General features: G+C 49.3%; 1 protein-coding gene across 5 annotated transcripts in view; it reads left to right on the plus strand.

Annotated features, from left to right (window-relative positions):
* The window catches only part of Sh3bp4 (SH3 domain binding protein 4), an 81,010-nt gene extending 66,824 nt beyond the window's left edge, over positions 1-14,186 (plus strand). For all 5 annotated transcript variants that reach the window (XM_029480361.2, XM_085839316.1, XM_085839310.1 and 2 more), the window contains 3 exons: positions 721-3,077; positions 11,294-11,482; positions 12,222-14,186. In XM_029480361.2, coding sequence (XP_029336221.1) covers positions 721-3,077; positions 11,294-11,482; positions 12,222-12,446 — 2,771 coding nt within the window. In that variant the 3' untranslated portion in view covers positions 12,447-14,186. The remainder of the gene's footprint in view (positions 1-720; positions 3,078-11,293; positions 11,483-12,221) is intronic.
* Positions 14,187-15,828: the final 1,642 nt, after the last annotated feature.

Here is a 15,828-nt window from a genome sequence, read left to right on the forward strand (position 1 = left end):
TTGAGAGGCAGAGGCAGGTGGATCTCTGAGTAAGAGGCCAACCTGGTCTACAGAGCTAATTCAAGGACACAAAGAAAGTCTGAGGAGGCAGAGTGGGGATAGACTCCCAAACAAACTCAAAAATCACTTGTGAAGAAAGGTGAGGGATGGGTGGCACTTTGTAACTTAGCTCATCCTGCTTGTCAGGGACTTGTTCCTCTCCTTTTCCATCTTCCATACCAAAGAAGAACAAGGACTCAGTGATCCTGGCTGGAATCTGAGGACTCTTGTCATTCCCAATCTGTACGTGCGGCGAGCCACTGCCTAGCCCAGGGCATCACTGGGCCCCTGCCTAGCCCAGGGCATCAGTGTGCTCTCTAGCATTTCACATCTGTCCTTTCTTTCATCATGGTAACAGTCCTGGTCAGAAACTAGGTAAAAACATTATCAAAATGAGCTGCTCAGCACAAGTGAGCATGTCCACTACTGTCATGTAGTTTGTCTTTCTAAGGTGGCTAAGGAACATTCATTCCTCTGAGTCCTTTGCCTCACTTAGAAGGTTGACTTGGAAAGTGGCTAAGTGGATCTTCACCCTGGCTGGTTTCTGTTGTTATCCTGACCGGGTTGGTGACCGCATCATCTGTTTCTAGCCCATCCCACCCTCTTCCACCCCCCCCTAACTTGGAAGTATCTCCTGTACCTGTGGGCCTAACCTCACACTGTCTCTTTGTTCTTATGCAGTGCCTTCCCCCAGTGCCTTGCTCGTAGACAACCCCACGCCTTTTGGAAACGCAAAGGAAGTGATTGCCATCAAAGACTATTGCCCAAACAACTTCACCACCCTGAAGTTCTCCAAGGGCGACCACCTCTACGTCTTGGACACGTCTGGTGGGGAGTGGTGGTACGCTCACAACACCACCGAGATGGGCTACATCCCTTCCTCCTACGTGCAGCCATTAAACTACCGGAATTCTACCCTGAGTGACAGTGGCATGATCGACAATCTTCCAGACAGCCCAGAAGAAGTTGCCAAGGAGCTAGATCTGCTAGGGGGTGGCTGGACCGATGACCAGAAAGAATCTGGCAGGCCCTATAGTAACAACCCTTTCTGGAATGGAGTCCGAACGAACCCCTTTCTGAATGGGAATGCACAGCCCAGTACGGATGAGCTAAACCCCAAGAGTACGGTGGATTTGCTCCTGTTTGACACGGGCACATCTTCCTTCACTGAGTCCAGCTCGGCAACCACCAACAGCACCGGCAACATCTTTGATGAGCTCCCAGCCACCAATGGACTCCAGGTGGAGCAGCCTGTCAAGCGGGACAACCCCTTCTTCAGAAGCAAGCGTTCCTACAGCCTTTCGGAACTCTCCGTCCTGCAAGCCAAATCGGATGCTCCCCCAACGTCCAGCTTCTTCACAGGCTTGAAGTCGCCTGCCCCGGAACAGTTTCAAAGCCGAGAAGACTTCCGAACCGCCTGGCTCAATCACCGGAAGCTGGCCCGTTCCTGCCATGACTTGGATCTGCTCGGCCAAAGCCCAGGTTGGGGCCAGACCCAAGCAGTGGAGACAAATATTGTGTGCAAGCTGGATAGCTCTGGGGGCTCCGTGCAGCTTCCTGACACCAACATCAGTATCCATGTGCCAGAGGGCCATGTAGCTCCTGGGGAGACACAGCAGATTTCCATGAAAGCCCTGCTGGACCCTCCACTGGACCTTAACAGTGACAGATCCACCAGCGTAAGCCCTGTGGTGGAGGTGAAGCTGAGTAACCTAGAGGTGAGTACCTTCATCATCTTGGAGATGAAGGTCTCCGCCGAGGTGAAGGGCGACATCTTTAGCAAAAGCACGGTGGTCCTGCAGTGCCTGAGAAGTGACTCAAAGGAGGGGCCTTATGTGCCCATCCCTCTCGCCTACAGCTATGGGGACACCATACAGGTACAGCTGGACAACCTGGAACCCTGCATGTACCTAGCCATCGTTGCCCAGGGCCCCAACATCCTCTACCCTTCCACCGTGTGGGATTTCATCAATAAGAGGGTCACCGTGGGTCTCTATGGTCCCAAGCACATCCATCCATCCTTCAAGACAGTAGTGACCATTTTTGGACATGATTGTGCCCCCAAGACCCTCCTGGTGAGTGAGGTGACTCGGCAGGCTCCCAGTCCTGCCCCCGTGGCCCTCCAGCTGTGGGGCAAACATCAGTTCGTTCTGTCCAGGCCCCAGGATCTGAGAGTGTGCATGTTTTCCAATATGACTAACTATGAGGTCAAGGCCAACGAGCAAGCCCGAGTAGTGAGAGGGTTTCAGATGAAGCTGGGCAAGGTGAGCCGTCTGATCTTCTCCGTCATCTCCCAGAACCCCAACGAGCTGTCCGACTTCACCCTGAGGGTCCAGGTCAAGGATGATCAGGACACGATCCTCACGCAGTTTTGTGTCCAGACTCCGCAGCCGCCCCCTAAAAGCGCCATTAAACCGTCCGGGCAGAGGAGGTTTCTTAAGAAGAACGAGGTTGGGAAGATCATCTTGTCCCCTTTTGTCGTTACAACCAAGTATCCGACGTTTCAGGACCGCCCCGTGTCTAGCCTCAAGTTTGGCAAGCTTCTAAAGACAGTGGTGCGGCAGAACAAGAGTCACTACCTGCTAGAGTACAAGAAGGGGGACGTCGTGGCTCTGCTCAGCGAGGAGCGCATCCGGCTCAAGGGACAGCTGTGGACTAAGGAGTGGTACATTGGCTACTACCAGGGCAAGGTGGGCCTGGTGCACACCAAGAATGTGCTGGTCGTCGGCAAGGCCCGGCCCAGCCTGTTCTCGGGGCCCGAGCTGAGCACCTCAGTGCTGCTGGAGCAGATCCTGCGGCCCTGCAAGTTCCTCACCTACATCTATGCCTCTGTGCGGACCTTACTCATGGAGAACATCAGCAGCTGGCGGGCCTTTGCTGATGCCCTGGGTTACGGCAACCTGCCGCTCACCTTCTTCTGCCGGGCAGAGCTGGACAGCGAGCCGGAACGGGTGGCTTCCGTTCTGGAAAAGCTCAAGGAAGACTGTAACAACCCTGACAACAAGGACCGGAAGTCCTTCCAGAAGGAGCTGGTGATGGTGAGTGCTAGGGCAGGTGTCCAAAACTCGGATGAGCTTCCTGAGGTAGACAGGCATGGGTCACACTGGGCTGAGTCACGGGGACGCTGTTGGAAGTGTCACGGGACCCAAAGAAAGGTGTCTCTTCTCTCTTCTGTTACAGTTCCAATCCTCTATGGTTTCCTGTGGTCTTGAATCCACTGGTTAGTTTTTGACAACTTGACACAAACTAGAGAGTCTCTGTAAACTGGGAACCTACATTAAGAAATTGCCCCCATCAGATTGACTTAAGGGCAAGTCTGTGGAGCATTTTCTTAATGAATGATGTGGGAGGGCCCGGCCCAGCCCACCGTGGGGTGTGCTGTCCCTGTCTGCTCATCCTGGCTTGTATAGAAAAGCAGACTGAGAGAGCCCTGGGCAGCGAGCCCATAAGCTCCATGGTTCATACTCTGCTCCTGCTTGAGTTCCTGCCCTGGCTTTCTTTGGAGATCCACTGAGATCAGGATGTGTCAGCCACATACATCTTTTCTTCAACCCTGGGTTCCTTTTGGTCACAATGATTATCACAGCAATAAAAAGCAAAGTCGGACACCATGGGAAAAGGGCATGATCCAGAGGCTTCTACCTGGGTCTTTGAAGGGTATCTCTTGTATCATTAGGTCCCCAGCAGACATAGTAGTTAAAGCCTTTTTGCCCCAACGTCTGGCCTCACTTCAATGTGAGTTCTGGCCTTATGTTGCCTGGTGCCTACAACATCTGTCTCTACTGGGATGTCTTCTTGCTCATTTGAGTCCATGGGGGCCAGACTCTTGGCTGGTATAAAACAAATTGGCATTCTAAGGAATGCTTTAGAAAGGAGAGATTCTGACTGAGACACACTGACCTCAGGCTGGCTAGGGATGTTGTCAGAGACCTTCCCAGGTCTTGCAGCAACCTGGGCTTTGGAGCATAAGATAGTGGAACAGCCCTGTTTTTTCCCACAGGCTGCCCACCCCTGTTGTATGTTTCTGACGATCACCATTAACAGTACAAACACTTGGTGAGCTCCTCTTGATCCTTCCTGCTTCCACTGTCCCCAGCTTTTTGGGCCGCTCTCCTACTCCATGTCCTTTCTCCACTTGCCCCTTTGTATGACATCATCAAGCCTCTCTGAATCAATACTGATGACCCTCAGAGGTAGAGCAGGGCATGTGACCCTTTGAATATGGCCCGTGGTAACATGGGACAAACAAGCCTGATCCCCAGGAAGGCAGTGTGGATTGTGGTTAGGAGGGGCCCTTGACAGTTAGGTCCCAGAGGATCTTGGTGGCAGCAGTTTCACTGGGAAAGAAGCCAGAAGTGAATGGGGACAGCCATGGTCTTTGCATGTAGATTTCCTACAGGGGTCAAACAGGTCTCTTTCAGCTATATTGCCATCTGAAGTGGATTTCCAGAAGGTCGTGGAGAGCCTCTCTTGCCCTGGCCGCCTTGGGTGGCTGGAGCTCCCCAGGGCAGTAGCATGTGTTCATGTATTCCCTGGGAGCATCCTTCATTGCCAGCAGAATAGGTGCTTCCATGGAACGTAAGCAGCACCTATTGTCCCTCCCACAGCTGAAGAAATTTCCCTGGAAGAGACCCAGTTTCTTCCTCTGTGGGCAGACTTCAGGAATGGGGGCTCTATGCCCATTTCCTTAATACTTCCATGGTCTGGCTCTTACTTGGTATGGCAAGTTTGGAGAGGATTTGGGTCTCTTTGGTCTGTGGGAGGGGTGCGCCACTGAGGCCCCTTTGCCCTCCTAACTGTAGTAGATGCAACTCAGCCTTGGCTGGAACTTGGCCCTGGGGAAAGGGCAGTTTTATAATAAAGAATCCAGGTTCCTCTGTTTTCTTCTCCCCATCTATCTTGGGCATTGCCTCCCAAGCAGTGAAATTTTAATAGCTGGCCAAACGTCAAACACTCACTGCTGGCTAACCCCAACCTCGTTTGCCTGCTTGTTTCCTCATGGATTCATGACGGAGGGTCAGTCAGGTTTTCTATAGACCTGGCTGCAGACAGCAGGTCACAGCTAGGCCAGTGCCCTCTTCTTGTAAACTGCCTTAGCATCACCAGCACCTCTGCTTTGGCAGCTATAGCTAGAGTAAGTAGGAAGTTGAAGGTTTGAGGTATCCACTGTACATAGTGGAAGTACATACATGGTCTCACTAGGGGCCAGAGGCTCCTCACCATGGCCACCAGGCTCCTCCCCTGCACCTCGGGCCAGTGGCTGCCCATACCTCTCTCTGCCTGTGGCCTTTTTCTCTGTGTTCTGCATGCAGCAGCTGTCCTCTTTCTGGGAGCTCCAGAAGCTGGTGTCGTCCTTGCCTGGAGCTCCTGATGATGAATTCTCTCGGATGTCCATTCCAATGTCCCTTCTAGCCCCTGATGGAGCAAGCTTGTGTTCCTGGGTCTTCATAGTGCTTGCTCAAGTCAAGATGGCTGTGTATTTGTTTCTCATTGCTGCCCTCCATTAGACCTGAACTCTATGGAGAATAGGCACAGAGAAAATCCATGAAGAGGGAGGGAGGGAGAGAAAGGGAGGGAGTGACTGCGTGAGTAGTGGCTTCAGCTAAGAGGCATCTGAGCCTTCTGTGTTCTTTCGGGTCCCACCGTGCTTCCTTTCTCTTCTGTAATTCACGCCCTGTGTGTAGCAAGAGCTATCAACTTAAATCACTCAAGGCCTCCATTGACCTTGACAATGGCTACAATTTGTGGTGGGTGTTCCACAGTTGACTTTTCTGGGGCTGCCTGCTCTCTGGTACCTTGGCATATTTGATGGGAGGCACTGGTGGTTTTGATGACCATTGAAGTTCAAGACCCTCTGGGAAGCCTGTGTGTTATAATTCTAAGTCACAGGCTCTTTCCAGGGAACACTGTTGGGTACATATATAGCCAGTGTCACTTTGGAGTCAGCTGGCTGAGAGTGACAGGAGATGCTTTGAAAATTCTGAGAAGCCCCATCCCTGAAGTTACTGCCCAGACCATGGCAGGGGAAGGAGACTTGGTTCTGTAGCCTGAAGTTGGGGGGTCTGGGGTTGTTTCCTGAAGGGGAAAACTGCAAAATGTTCTGGTCTTTAGGTGTTGGAATCCTGGTGCATCTTCGGTTGTACTGTGTGGGCCTTGGGAAGAGGGTTTTCTGAGTGTGTTTGGAAGCCAGTGGGAACACATGCTCGTGTGTGTATATTCTGTGAATACACTGAGGGAAGAAAATAGTCTGACTGCAGGCGTGTGTGCACCTTGTAGATCTGAGTTACATCATCTTGCCAGCACAAGTTTGAAGTGGCCTGAGGCAAAAAGGGTCATAGGCAGGACTCCCAAAGAACCAACTCTTGAGGGACTGTGATGGGTTGTATCCAGTAATATGCTTTTTAGTTTAAGGCAATACACCAATACACTTAAAAATACATATTTAGTTTTTATTTTGTATGTATGTATGTACATATGTCTCTGAGTATGTGTGTGTGTGTGTGTGCATGCGCGAGCATGCGTGCGTGTGTGTGTGTGTGTGTGTGTGTGTGTCTGTCTGTCTGTCTGTCTGTCTGTATAAACATGTACCCTTGGAGGCCAAAGGGGAACATCAGATCCATTGGCACTGGAGTGACAGATATTTGTGAGCTACCTGATGTATGTGTTGAGATCTGAACTCTGGTCTTCATGACAGAGCAGCAAATGGTGTCGCCAACTAAGCTATCTCTCTAGTCCCAGGCAGCATGCCTTTGGTGTAAAACAATGTTTTCTATTTTAAGGACACCATCTTGAATAGGCCCTGTGGTCTCTGTTGGTTTTTTTTTTTGGGGGGGGGAGGGGGGGCGGTGGGAAGGAGAAAATGTTGGCTGGAAATTAGAGGGAAAGAAATTTAAGTAGAACAACCCATGGTGATATCATTAAACCCTCCCCCACCCCCTCCCCAACCTGATCCTGGAGCTACCGCTAAGGACAAGTCTCCAGTAGTCCATTGAATCACAGCATGGGGACATATTGAAAAAGGGCTACAGTGGGCCCTTTGCAGGAATGTGTCTGAGAAGGAAGGGGTGAGACTGTAAGGCACAAATCAAGAAGGCAGTAGTCTCCAGCAGGGAAGATGATCGAGCTGCCCAGGATACCAAGGAGGGTGGCTATCAAGAGAACAGAAGTGGCAAAGAGACTCAGGATGGATCATGAAGGAAAACCCACCTTATCCTGCAGACCAGGAGGTCACAGAAACTAAGCTGCTGGCTGTATAGTTAACTGGGTGAAGACGTAGGTCCATCTTGTATCATGCAGGAGAGCTTTTCCATCCAGACTGGAGCATCTCAGGAGCAAACACACTAACACGAGCCCAAGTACTAGCTTACCTATTTTCCTAAGAGCTTGTAGAACAAGTTAGCATCCACATAGCCTGTGCCCAACTGTTACTGTACATAATATCTTACAGAGATGCAGCGTGTCCCTTGACCTCCCAGCTGTCTGCAGTTCAACTTGTGATGAATTTTAAAGTCACCTTATCACAACCTAAAATTGCTTGCAAAAAGAGTTTCAATTGAAGAATTATTTAGGTCAGGTTGTCCTGTGGTCATGTCTATGGGGAATTGTCTTGATTGATGATTGATGTATGAAGACCAAGCCCACTGTGGGCAGTGCCATTCCCTAGGCATGGGGCCCTGAAACTGTATAAAACTGAAAGCAAGAAGCAGACAGGATGGGTGTATTTGTTTCTCTCTGCTCTTGACTGTGAGTATGATATGACTGGCCAGATGAATCCCTGCCTTGACTGCCCCTCAGTGATGAACTATAACCTGAAAATGTAAGTCAGATAACCCCTTCCTCCCATGTTGCTTTAAGATGTTTCTTACAGCAACAGAAATAAAACTAGAAGAGCTGCTGTCAGGCAACATCTTTCTGCCCCGTGGAATGCTGGGACAGAAACCATGTGGCCTACAAGCCACAATTTCAATCTGCCCCTTCGCTCATATTAGCAAAATTCTATCTGAAATGAGTATTGTGTTTTATTTCCTTTGGTATTTTCCAGCATGCCTTTGTATACTTGAGTGAGCCGTGGGATCGGTAGGATTCCCCAGAGCTGGAATTCTGAGGCACACTTCCCATTGCTAGTACTTAACGTGTATCCAAAGCTCACCTGTTTGGAGGATGCACTCAAACACACTGGGTGGTATGAGCAGCTGGTAACAGGCAGAGCTAGTGCTGGGCTCAGAAAAAGTGGAGTGAGAAGAGTTCAGTCGAGTGCAGGAGAGGTGAGATGCCCTCATTGCTGATGTCAAAAGCACTAGCCTAGTCACTAACGGCTACTCCCAGAAATGGAGCCTTAGCTACCCTGGACCTGGCCATGTGCTCTCCTAACCAATGGCCTAAATTTCTCAGGACCTTTGTATTCTGTGCCCAGAGCCCCAGGGGAGAGAGCGGGTTTACTGGCTCCTGCCAAGAGTTGACTTGAATCGAAGCAGGTGATTTTGACGCACTCTGTCACCTAGGACATAAGGCCACCTCCAGAGCCAGGCACCCAAGTGCATAGACACCACAGCTTGTTTGATGTGATTAAGTGACTTATTGTCAAGCCCTCTTCATTTGCATCCTCTCCCAGGATGACACATAGAGCTGAGGTGACCTTTCCTGCCCCAGTCTATCCCTAAACTCACAGCCCATCAAACAAAGCTTAAACCTAACTCTTTTTTTTTTTAATTAGGTATTTTCCTCAATTACATTTCCAATGCTATCCAAAAAGTCCCCAATACACTCCCCCCCCCAGTCCCCCACCCACCCACCCACCCCCCTTGGCCCTGGCATTCCCCTGTACTGGGGCATATAAAGTTGGCAAGTCCAATGGGCCTCTCTTTCCAGTGATGGCCGACTAGGCCATCTTTTGATACAAATGCAGCTAGAGTCAAGAGCTCTGGGGTACTGGTTAGTTCATAATAATGATCCACCTATGGGGTTGCAGTTCCCTTTAGCTCCTTGGGTACTTTCTCTAGCTCCTCCATTGGGGGCCCTGTGATCCATCCAATAGCTGACTGTGAGCATCCACTTCTGTGTTTGCTAGGCCCCGGCATTGTCTCACAAGAGACAGCTATATCTGGGTCCTTTCAGCCAAATCTTGCTAGTGTATGCAATGGTGTCAGCGTTTAGAAGCTGATTATGGGATGGATCTCTGGATATGGCAGTCTTTAGATGGTCCATCCTTTCTTCACAGCTCCAAACTTTATCTCTGTAACTCTTTCCATGGGTGTTTTGTTCCCAATTCCAAGAAGGGGCACAGTGTCCACACTTTGGTCTTCGTTCTTCTTGAGTTTCATGCGTTTAACAAATTGTATCTTATATCTTGGGTATCCTAAGTTTTGGGGCTAATATCCACTTATCAGTGAGTACATATTGTGTGAGTTCCTTTGTGAATATGTTACCTCACTCAGGATGATGCCCTCCAGATCCATCCATTTGCCTAGGAATTTCATAAATTCATTCCTTTTAATAGCTGAGTAGTACTCCATTGTGTAAATGTACCACATTTTCTGTATCCATTCCTCTGTTGAGGGGCATCTGGGTTCTTTCCAGCTTCTGGCTATTATAAATAAGGCTGCTATGAACATAGTGGAGCATGTGTCCTTCTTACCGGTTGGAACATCTTCAGGATATATGCCCAGGAGAGGTATTGCTGGATCCTCTGGTAGTATTATGTCCAATTTTCTGAGGAACCACCAAACTGATTTCCAGAGTGGTTGTACCAGCTTGCAATCCCACCAACAATGAAGGAGTGTTCCTCTTTCTCCACATCCTCGCCAGCATCTGCTGTCACCTGAATTTTTGATCTTAGCCATTCTGACTGGTGTGAGGTGGAATCTCAGGGTTGTTTTGAGTTGCATTTCCCTGATGATTAAGGATGTTGAACATTTTTTCAGGTGCTTCTCTGCCATTCGGTATTCCTCAGGTGAGAATTCTTTGTTCAGTTCTGAGCCCCATTTTTTAACGGGGTTATTTGATTTTCTGGAGTCCACCTTCTTGAGTTCCTTATATATATTGGATATTAGTCCCCTATCTGATTTAGGATAGTTAAAAATCCTTTCCCAATCTGTTGGTGGTCTTTTTGTCTTATTGACGGTGTCTTTTGCCTTGCAGAAGCTTTGCAACTTTATGAGGTCCCATTTATCGATTCTCGATCTTACAGCACAAGCCTTTGCTGTTCTATTCAGGAATTTTTCCCCTGTAACCATATCTTCGAGGCTTTTTCCTACTTTCTCCTCTATAAGTTTCAGTGTCTCTGGTTTTATGTGGAGTTCCTTAATCCACTTAGATTTGACCTTGGTACAAGGAGATAGGAATGGATCAATTCGCATTCTTCTACATGATAACCGCCAGTTGTGCCAGCACCATTTGTTGAAAATGCTGTCTTTTTTCCACTGGATGGTTTTTGCTCCCTTGTCAAAGATCAAGTGACCATAGGTATGTGGGTTGATCTCAGGGTCTTCAATTCTGTTCCATTGGTCTACTTGTCTGTCGTTATACCAGTACCATGCAGTTTTTATCACAATTGCTCTGTAGTACTTAAACCTAACTCTTGACCACCGGCACACCACACATCCGCTCCGAGACACATGGCTATACACATGATCATACTTTTTTTTCTGGAGTATAAACACATATTTAGTTTTATTAAAAATGATTTCTTTTCAGATACCAAAATCCAAACGATGATCACTTTCAGAAATACATAAGTAGTTGACATAAGGTTTAACCCTTTCACCCTGTCGTTGGGATAGGTCAGCTCTCGATGTGCCAGCATCATGGAGAAAACCTCAAAAAACTGAGTCCTGCTTCTGCCTCTGGTCTCTCTCTCTCTCTCTTTCTGAGGGGCTCTGGACTTAGCTGCTCAGTGTCTGCCAGTATGTGCTATTACCAGCACAGCAGATGTGCTTGGCCAGCCTGAGTCAGGCCTTCCCGTGACTGGGAGTGCCTCTCACCTTCCCTCTACTGCCTCTGGAAGGAGTATCAGTCCAGCCCTGGTTCATAGGTGGGTGGCTCTTATAAGGGCATTAGCCATGGTGGCCTGCACCCTGTGGTCTTACATTTTTCATGTTCTAATCCCAAAAGCCCTTAAGGCATCTGTATCCTCTTGCACACGCGTGGTGCCAGGCTGGGGACCTTAGAACTCTTAGGACAAAGAGCATCATCTACAGGTTGACCGTCCCCTGAAGCCAAGCCTACACTGGCCTCATGCTGCATTTCATCTTCCCAGGCTTTGCTGAAAATGGACTGTCAGGGCCTGGTGGTGAGACTCATCCAGGACTTTGTGCTCCTGACCACAGCTGTCGAAGTGGCCCAGCGATGGAGGGAACTGGCTGAGAAGCTAGCCAAGGTCTCCAAGCAACAGATGGATGCCTATGAGTCTCCTCACCGAGACAGGAATGGGGTAGTAGACAGTGAGGTGAGTGGGGCTCCAGCCCCTTGGTTACTTTCGTTGCCCTCAGTTCCCTAGGGCCCTTGGGGTCCAATAATAAATCGATCTGCTTCATAGCACTCTAGCAGGGTAGGCTAAGGTGAAGTGAGGTTGCCCAATACAAAGTATACCCTGGCTAGGTGGGAGGCATCAGCCTGTTCTCCGGATCCTGTCTTCAGAACCTGGCCGTAGAGGGATCAGGGCTGCTGTGCCACAGTCTGGGCAGAGCACCATCCTCCCTTGCTAATTTTACTTTTAAATTACCTCCTGCAGTATCAATGAGTATATTAACAGAGCCCCGGGGGGTCCGCTATATTGGCTGAATTCCTGCTATGTTACCTAACTTCGACAAAGGTTGGGTGTGCTGGAGTCCTGCCCAGACACTGCCTTTTTGTGGAGGTGACCCTGGAAAGCTGATTCAGTCTCACGAGGCAGGGAAGCAGGAAGTCCCAAGAGGGAGGGTGCACTCTATGCATGGGCAGTTTCTGAGACACGGCATGGCACGGGTGAAAGTGGGTGCTGTAAGGCGGGAGAGATCCATCTCATGACTCAGATACAGGAGGACACCACCCTTTCCCCAGTGTAGGCCAGGTCGCACTAATGGCTCCACCTGCTGCTGTGAGTGTCACAGGAGTGACTAACTGAGGGACCTCACCGTCCTGACCTTTCTCTCTCTGTTTTTTTGTTTTGTTTTGTTTTTGATGTTTCTGTTCACTGCATCACCCAGGCCATGTGGAAACCTGCCTATGACTTCTTACTCACCTGGAGCCATCAGATTGGGGACAGCTACCGAGATGTCATCCAGGAGTTGCACATAGGCCTGGACAAGATGAAGAACCCCATCACCAGGCGCTGGAAGCACCTCACAGGGACATTGATCCTGGTGAACTCACTGGACATCCTGAGGGCAGCTGCCTTCAGTCCTGCGGACCATGATGACTTTGTGATCTGAGTGGGATCCCTGCCCTACTACTCACTGGAGTTGGGACTCCGCCCACCAGAGCTTGTGACTCCACCCACCAGAGCTTGGGACTCCGCCCACCAGACCTGGGACTCCGCCCACCAGGGCTGGGACTTGGCCCATCATCTCTCCACAGTGGGAGGGATGGCTGCTCAGGGCGAGGCCTACCTGCCAGCCACGCCCAGGAGGGACTGAGGACTTTGGACCCTCTTCCCCTCCCCTCTATCCAGGGGCAGGTCCCAGGGGCTTTCTACTTCCAGTTGCCAATTGTGTTGCTTTCTATTTGTTGAAAATGTACGTTTAAATTTAAAATCACTTTTTTTAACAGAAGACTTAGAAAGGACGTAAGAAAGGTGGTATCTAATTTTTTAATGGACTGTAAAGGTTATTTAAAAAATTTTTTCACCTTAGTAAAGGCAAATGCTATTGAGGTTTTTATGTTCTTTAAAGGCCTTTTCAAATTCTGTTCTAGGGGTATGTAGCTATTGTAAGGCCACAGGTGTTTCTGAGTCCCAGACATACCTTGTATTTTGACACGCAGAATGGGAAAGGAGTTGGCTCTGGGCAGACATTTTCCACTTGTCACCTGTGGGAAGACGAGCCCGTGGGCCTGGTGACTTGTTGTACGTGGCCTTGAGGCTGCCCACCCCTCCTTCCTTCTACCTTGCTGTCCTCAGTGGCCATCCACATAACATGTTGGTCTGTGTGCTTCAGTGAGCTGCAAAGTCCCCACATGGTAGCTTAGTACATTTGAGATTCTTCCAACAAATAAGGAATCAGCTGGAGTTAGGGGCCGGGGCGGGGGTCCCTGTCACCTGTGTATTTGGTTATTTGCAGTAACCATTCTGAAAAACAAGGTGGTCCCTGCCACTCTAGGTCATTGAATGCTGTCTCCCTGAGGGCAGATCCACCTCTGCTATAGGTGGGAGGAACACCCTTGCACCCAGCCAGAACCTGGTGGCCCCTGGTTCTTCTTATGTCCACCATGGTCACCTGGTGACTTTTCAGGTGACATCACATGCTGGCGTGTAGAGGTGCCATCTGCCATTGCCAAACTCCGCACTTCATCTCCACGTTAAACACCTCCTTCCTGGTGCGCCCACATCTCCTAAGGGGATAACGTAGTTATCCAGCAGTGTAAATATTAGCACGAGGAACATTTTCCCTGAGTGATGCTCTCTGGAAGGTTGGGAGCTTGCAGAGGATTGTACTGAGGTGGCGGGTCATGTGGTCCACGATGACTTCCAGGGTCACACAGTATCTGTGGCATTTGGGGAGGAAACGGGAAGTAGAAAAATCAGCAGTTAAGTGACCCTGGTAATGGGAAAGACTCGGGCTGTCTGTTTACAGGGCAGTTCCAGAGCCTCCCTCTGCTTTGCAGGCACAGGCTGATGACCAGTGTCCAACTTCCACATTGAGCTGAAATGTCTATAGCTTCCGAATCAGAACTCACAGACCAACAGACTTAGAAGTAAACAGTAGGTATTAATGCTGTAGGAACCAAGTCACAGGACTCCCAGGTCACCACAGTAATGCCCGTTACTCTGCACCTTCATTTTGCCCAGAGAGCATCTCTTTCTTGCCTTTTTTCCCCAAAGAAGAAACAAAACCAGTCTCACCTTAAACCGTGGATATTTTCCTCAGGGGCTTTGAATAGTTTCCTATGCAACAAGACTTGTAGCACAAATTAAATTCTACAAAAGTTGCAGTAAATTTTATTTGGACATTTCAACTGGTTAGCGCGCGCGTGTGTGTGTGTGTGTGTGTGTGTGTGTGTGTGTGTGTGTCTGTCTGTCTGTCTGTCTGTGCCCAGCCAGACTTTAAATAAAAGCCAGCATAAAGTCAATGACTAGGTTCCTGTCAGTCACTCTGACAGTGTGGCAGTTGGTATGGGGTTGTTTTCTCTTACTGTTAATTGCTCATTCATTACAACCAAGTGGGAGTCAGTGTTACCTGGGGCCCCCAAACAAAGGAGGCAGAGGTCTCTCCTTGTTCCTGGTCTCTACCACCTGGAACTAGTACCACCAACCCCCATCATGGAGTTCAGACCCAGCCATTTCTTAGTGGGCCTGGCATTCCCTGGGCCTGCTGATTGCAGCAAGCAATGGAGGCCTTGCCCAGGTGGGTGTGCACTTCCCGTTGTCAGGGAAACTGGAACAAGGAGTGTAGGCACTGGTCCATGGGATCAACCCCAGCTAGAGGTGGTAGGAGGAGCTGTGCTCATCAAGAGCCTGCTTGAGGGTATCTTCAATTGGATAGCCCAGGATAGACCAATCAGTCCTGGACAGCAACCCCTGATTTAGTCTAGATAACCCTGTTCTCATTTTAGGGTGATTTGATGAGTTTTCACCTATTTTGTAGTTAAAGATAAAGTCCCAGCTGGACTGAAAACAGGCCAGTCCTGGGAACTCTGTCTAGTGTGGGCAGCATTGAGAAGCTAAGTCTCTGAACAGCAGCCTGAGCATGGTAACTAGCTCAGAGCCCTGTGAGCTCAGCCCCTCCACTTTCTACATCTATGTCCATTCTGGCTACTCCATCTTGGATCTTGAGAGTCCCCCACAACCCCTGGAGTTAAAGGCTTGGTCCTTGGCAGGTCACTGTTGGGGGTGGGGAGTAGAACCTTTAAAAGGTAGGGACTGGTGTGAGGAGGCCAGGATACTGGAAATGTGCCCTTGATAGGAGTTGGGAGACAGACCTCCTTTTCTTTTGTTGTTTTATTTAAACCTGGCCATGTAGTTCCTACTGTGTGTGTTTTCAAAGGCTCCATAACAGCAGAACCAGTCAGTCCTTGACATCAACTCCTGATTTGTGAGTCCAGATACACCTGTTCTCATTTTAGAATGATTTTCTGAATTTTCACCTATTTTGTACTTGAAGACATAATCCCATATGGCCCCATAACTTACATGTTACACGGGGCTAATAGGAAAATGGATTTTTCTCCAAGCGATAAGCATGGAAACTACTGGAGCCTTAATTAGGTTGGGCAAGTGCTGTGCCACAAAGCCATACCACTGCTCTCCCCACCCCCCAGGCCAGAAACAAGGCTTTTACCCCAGAGCAGCCATAACAAGCTATGAACCTGAAAACAGCATCCTCTCATCGTTGCGGAGGCCAGAAGTCTAAAATGAAGGTATCAGATGACCTAACCAGTTCATTCCTTCATTATTAGGACACCAAGAGCCAGATCTAGGTCCTAGCATAACCTAATGTGGTTTCAGTTACACAGTCTAATCCAAATGACTCACAGGTAGCAGATTTAGACTCACTGTGGCTTTTGGATACCATGCAATACAGTATGCTGTCTCTCTCCTTCCAAGCCACTCAGTGAAAAGCAGTGTTTTAATTCTGCTGTTGACATGGATACTATTGG

The sequence above is a fragment of the Mus caroli genome, unplaced genomic scaffold (genome assembly GCF_978045245.1).
Source record: "Mus caroli unplaced genomic scaffold, Mus_caroli_1 scaffold_1, whole genome shotgun sequence".
Taxonomy (NCBI): domain Eukaryota; kingdom Metazoa; phylum Chordata; class Mammalia; order Rodentia; family Muridae; genus Mus; species Mus caroli.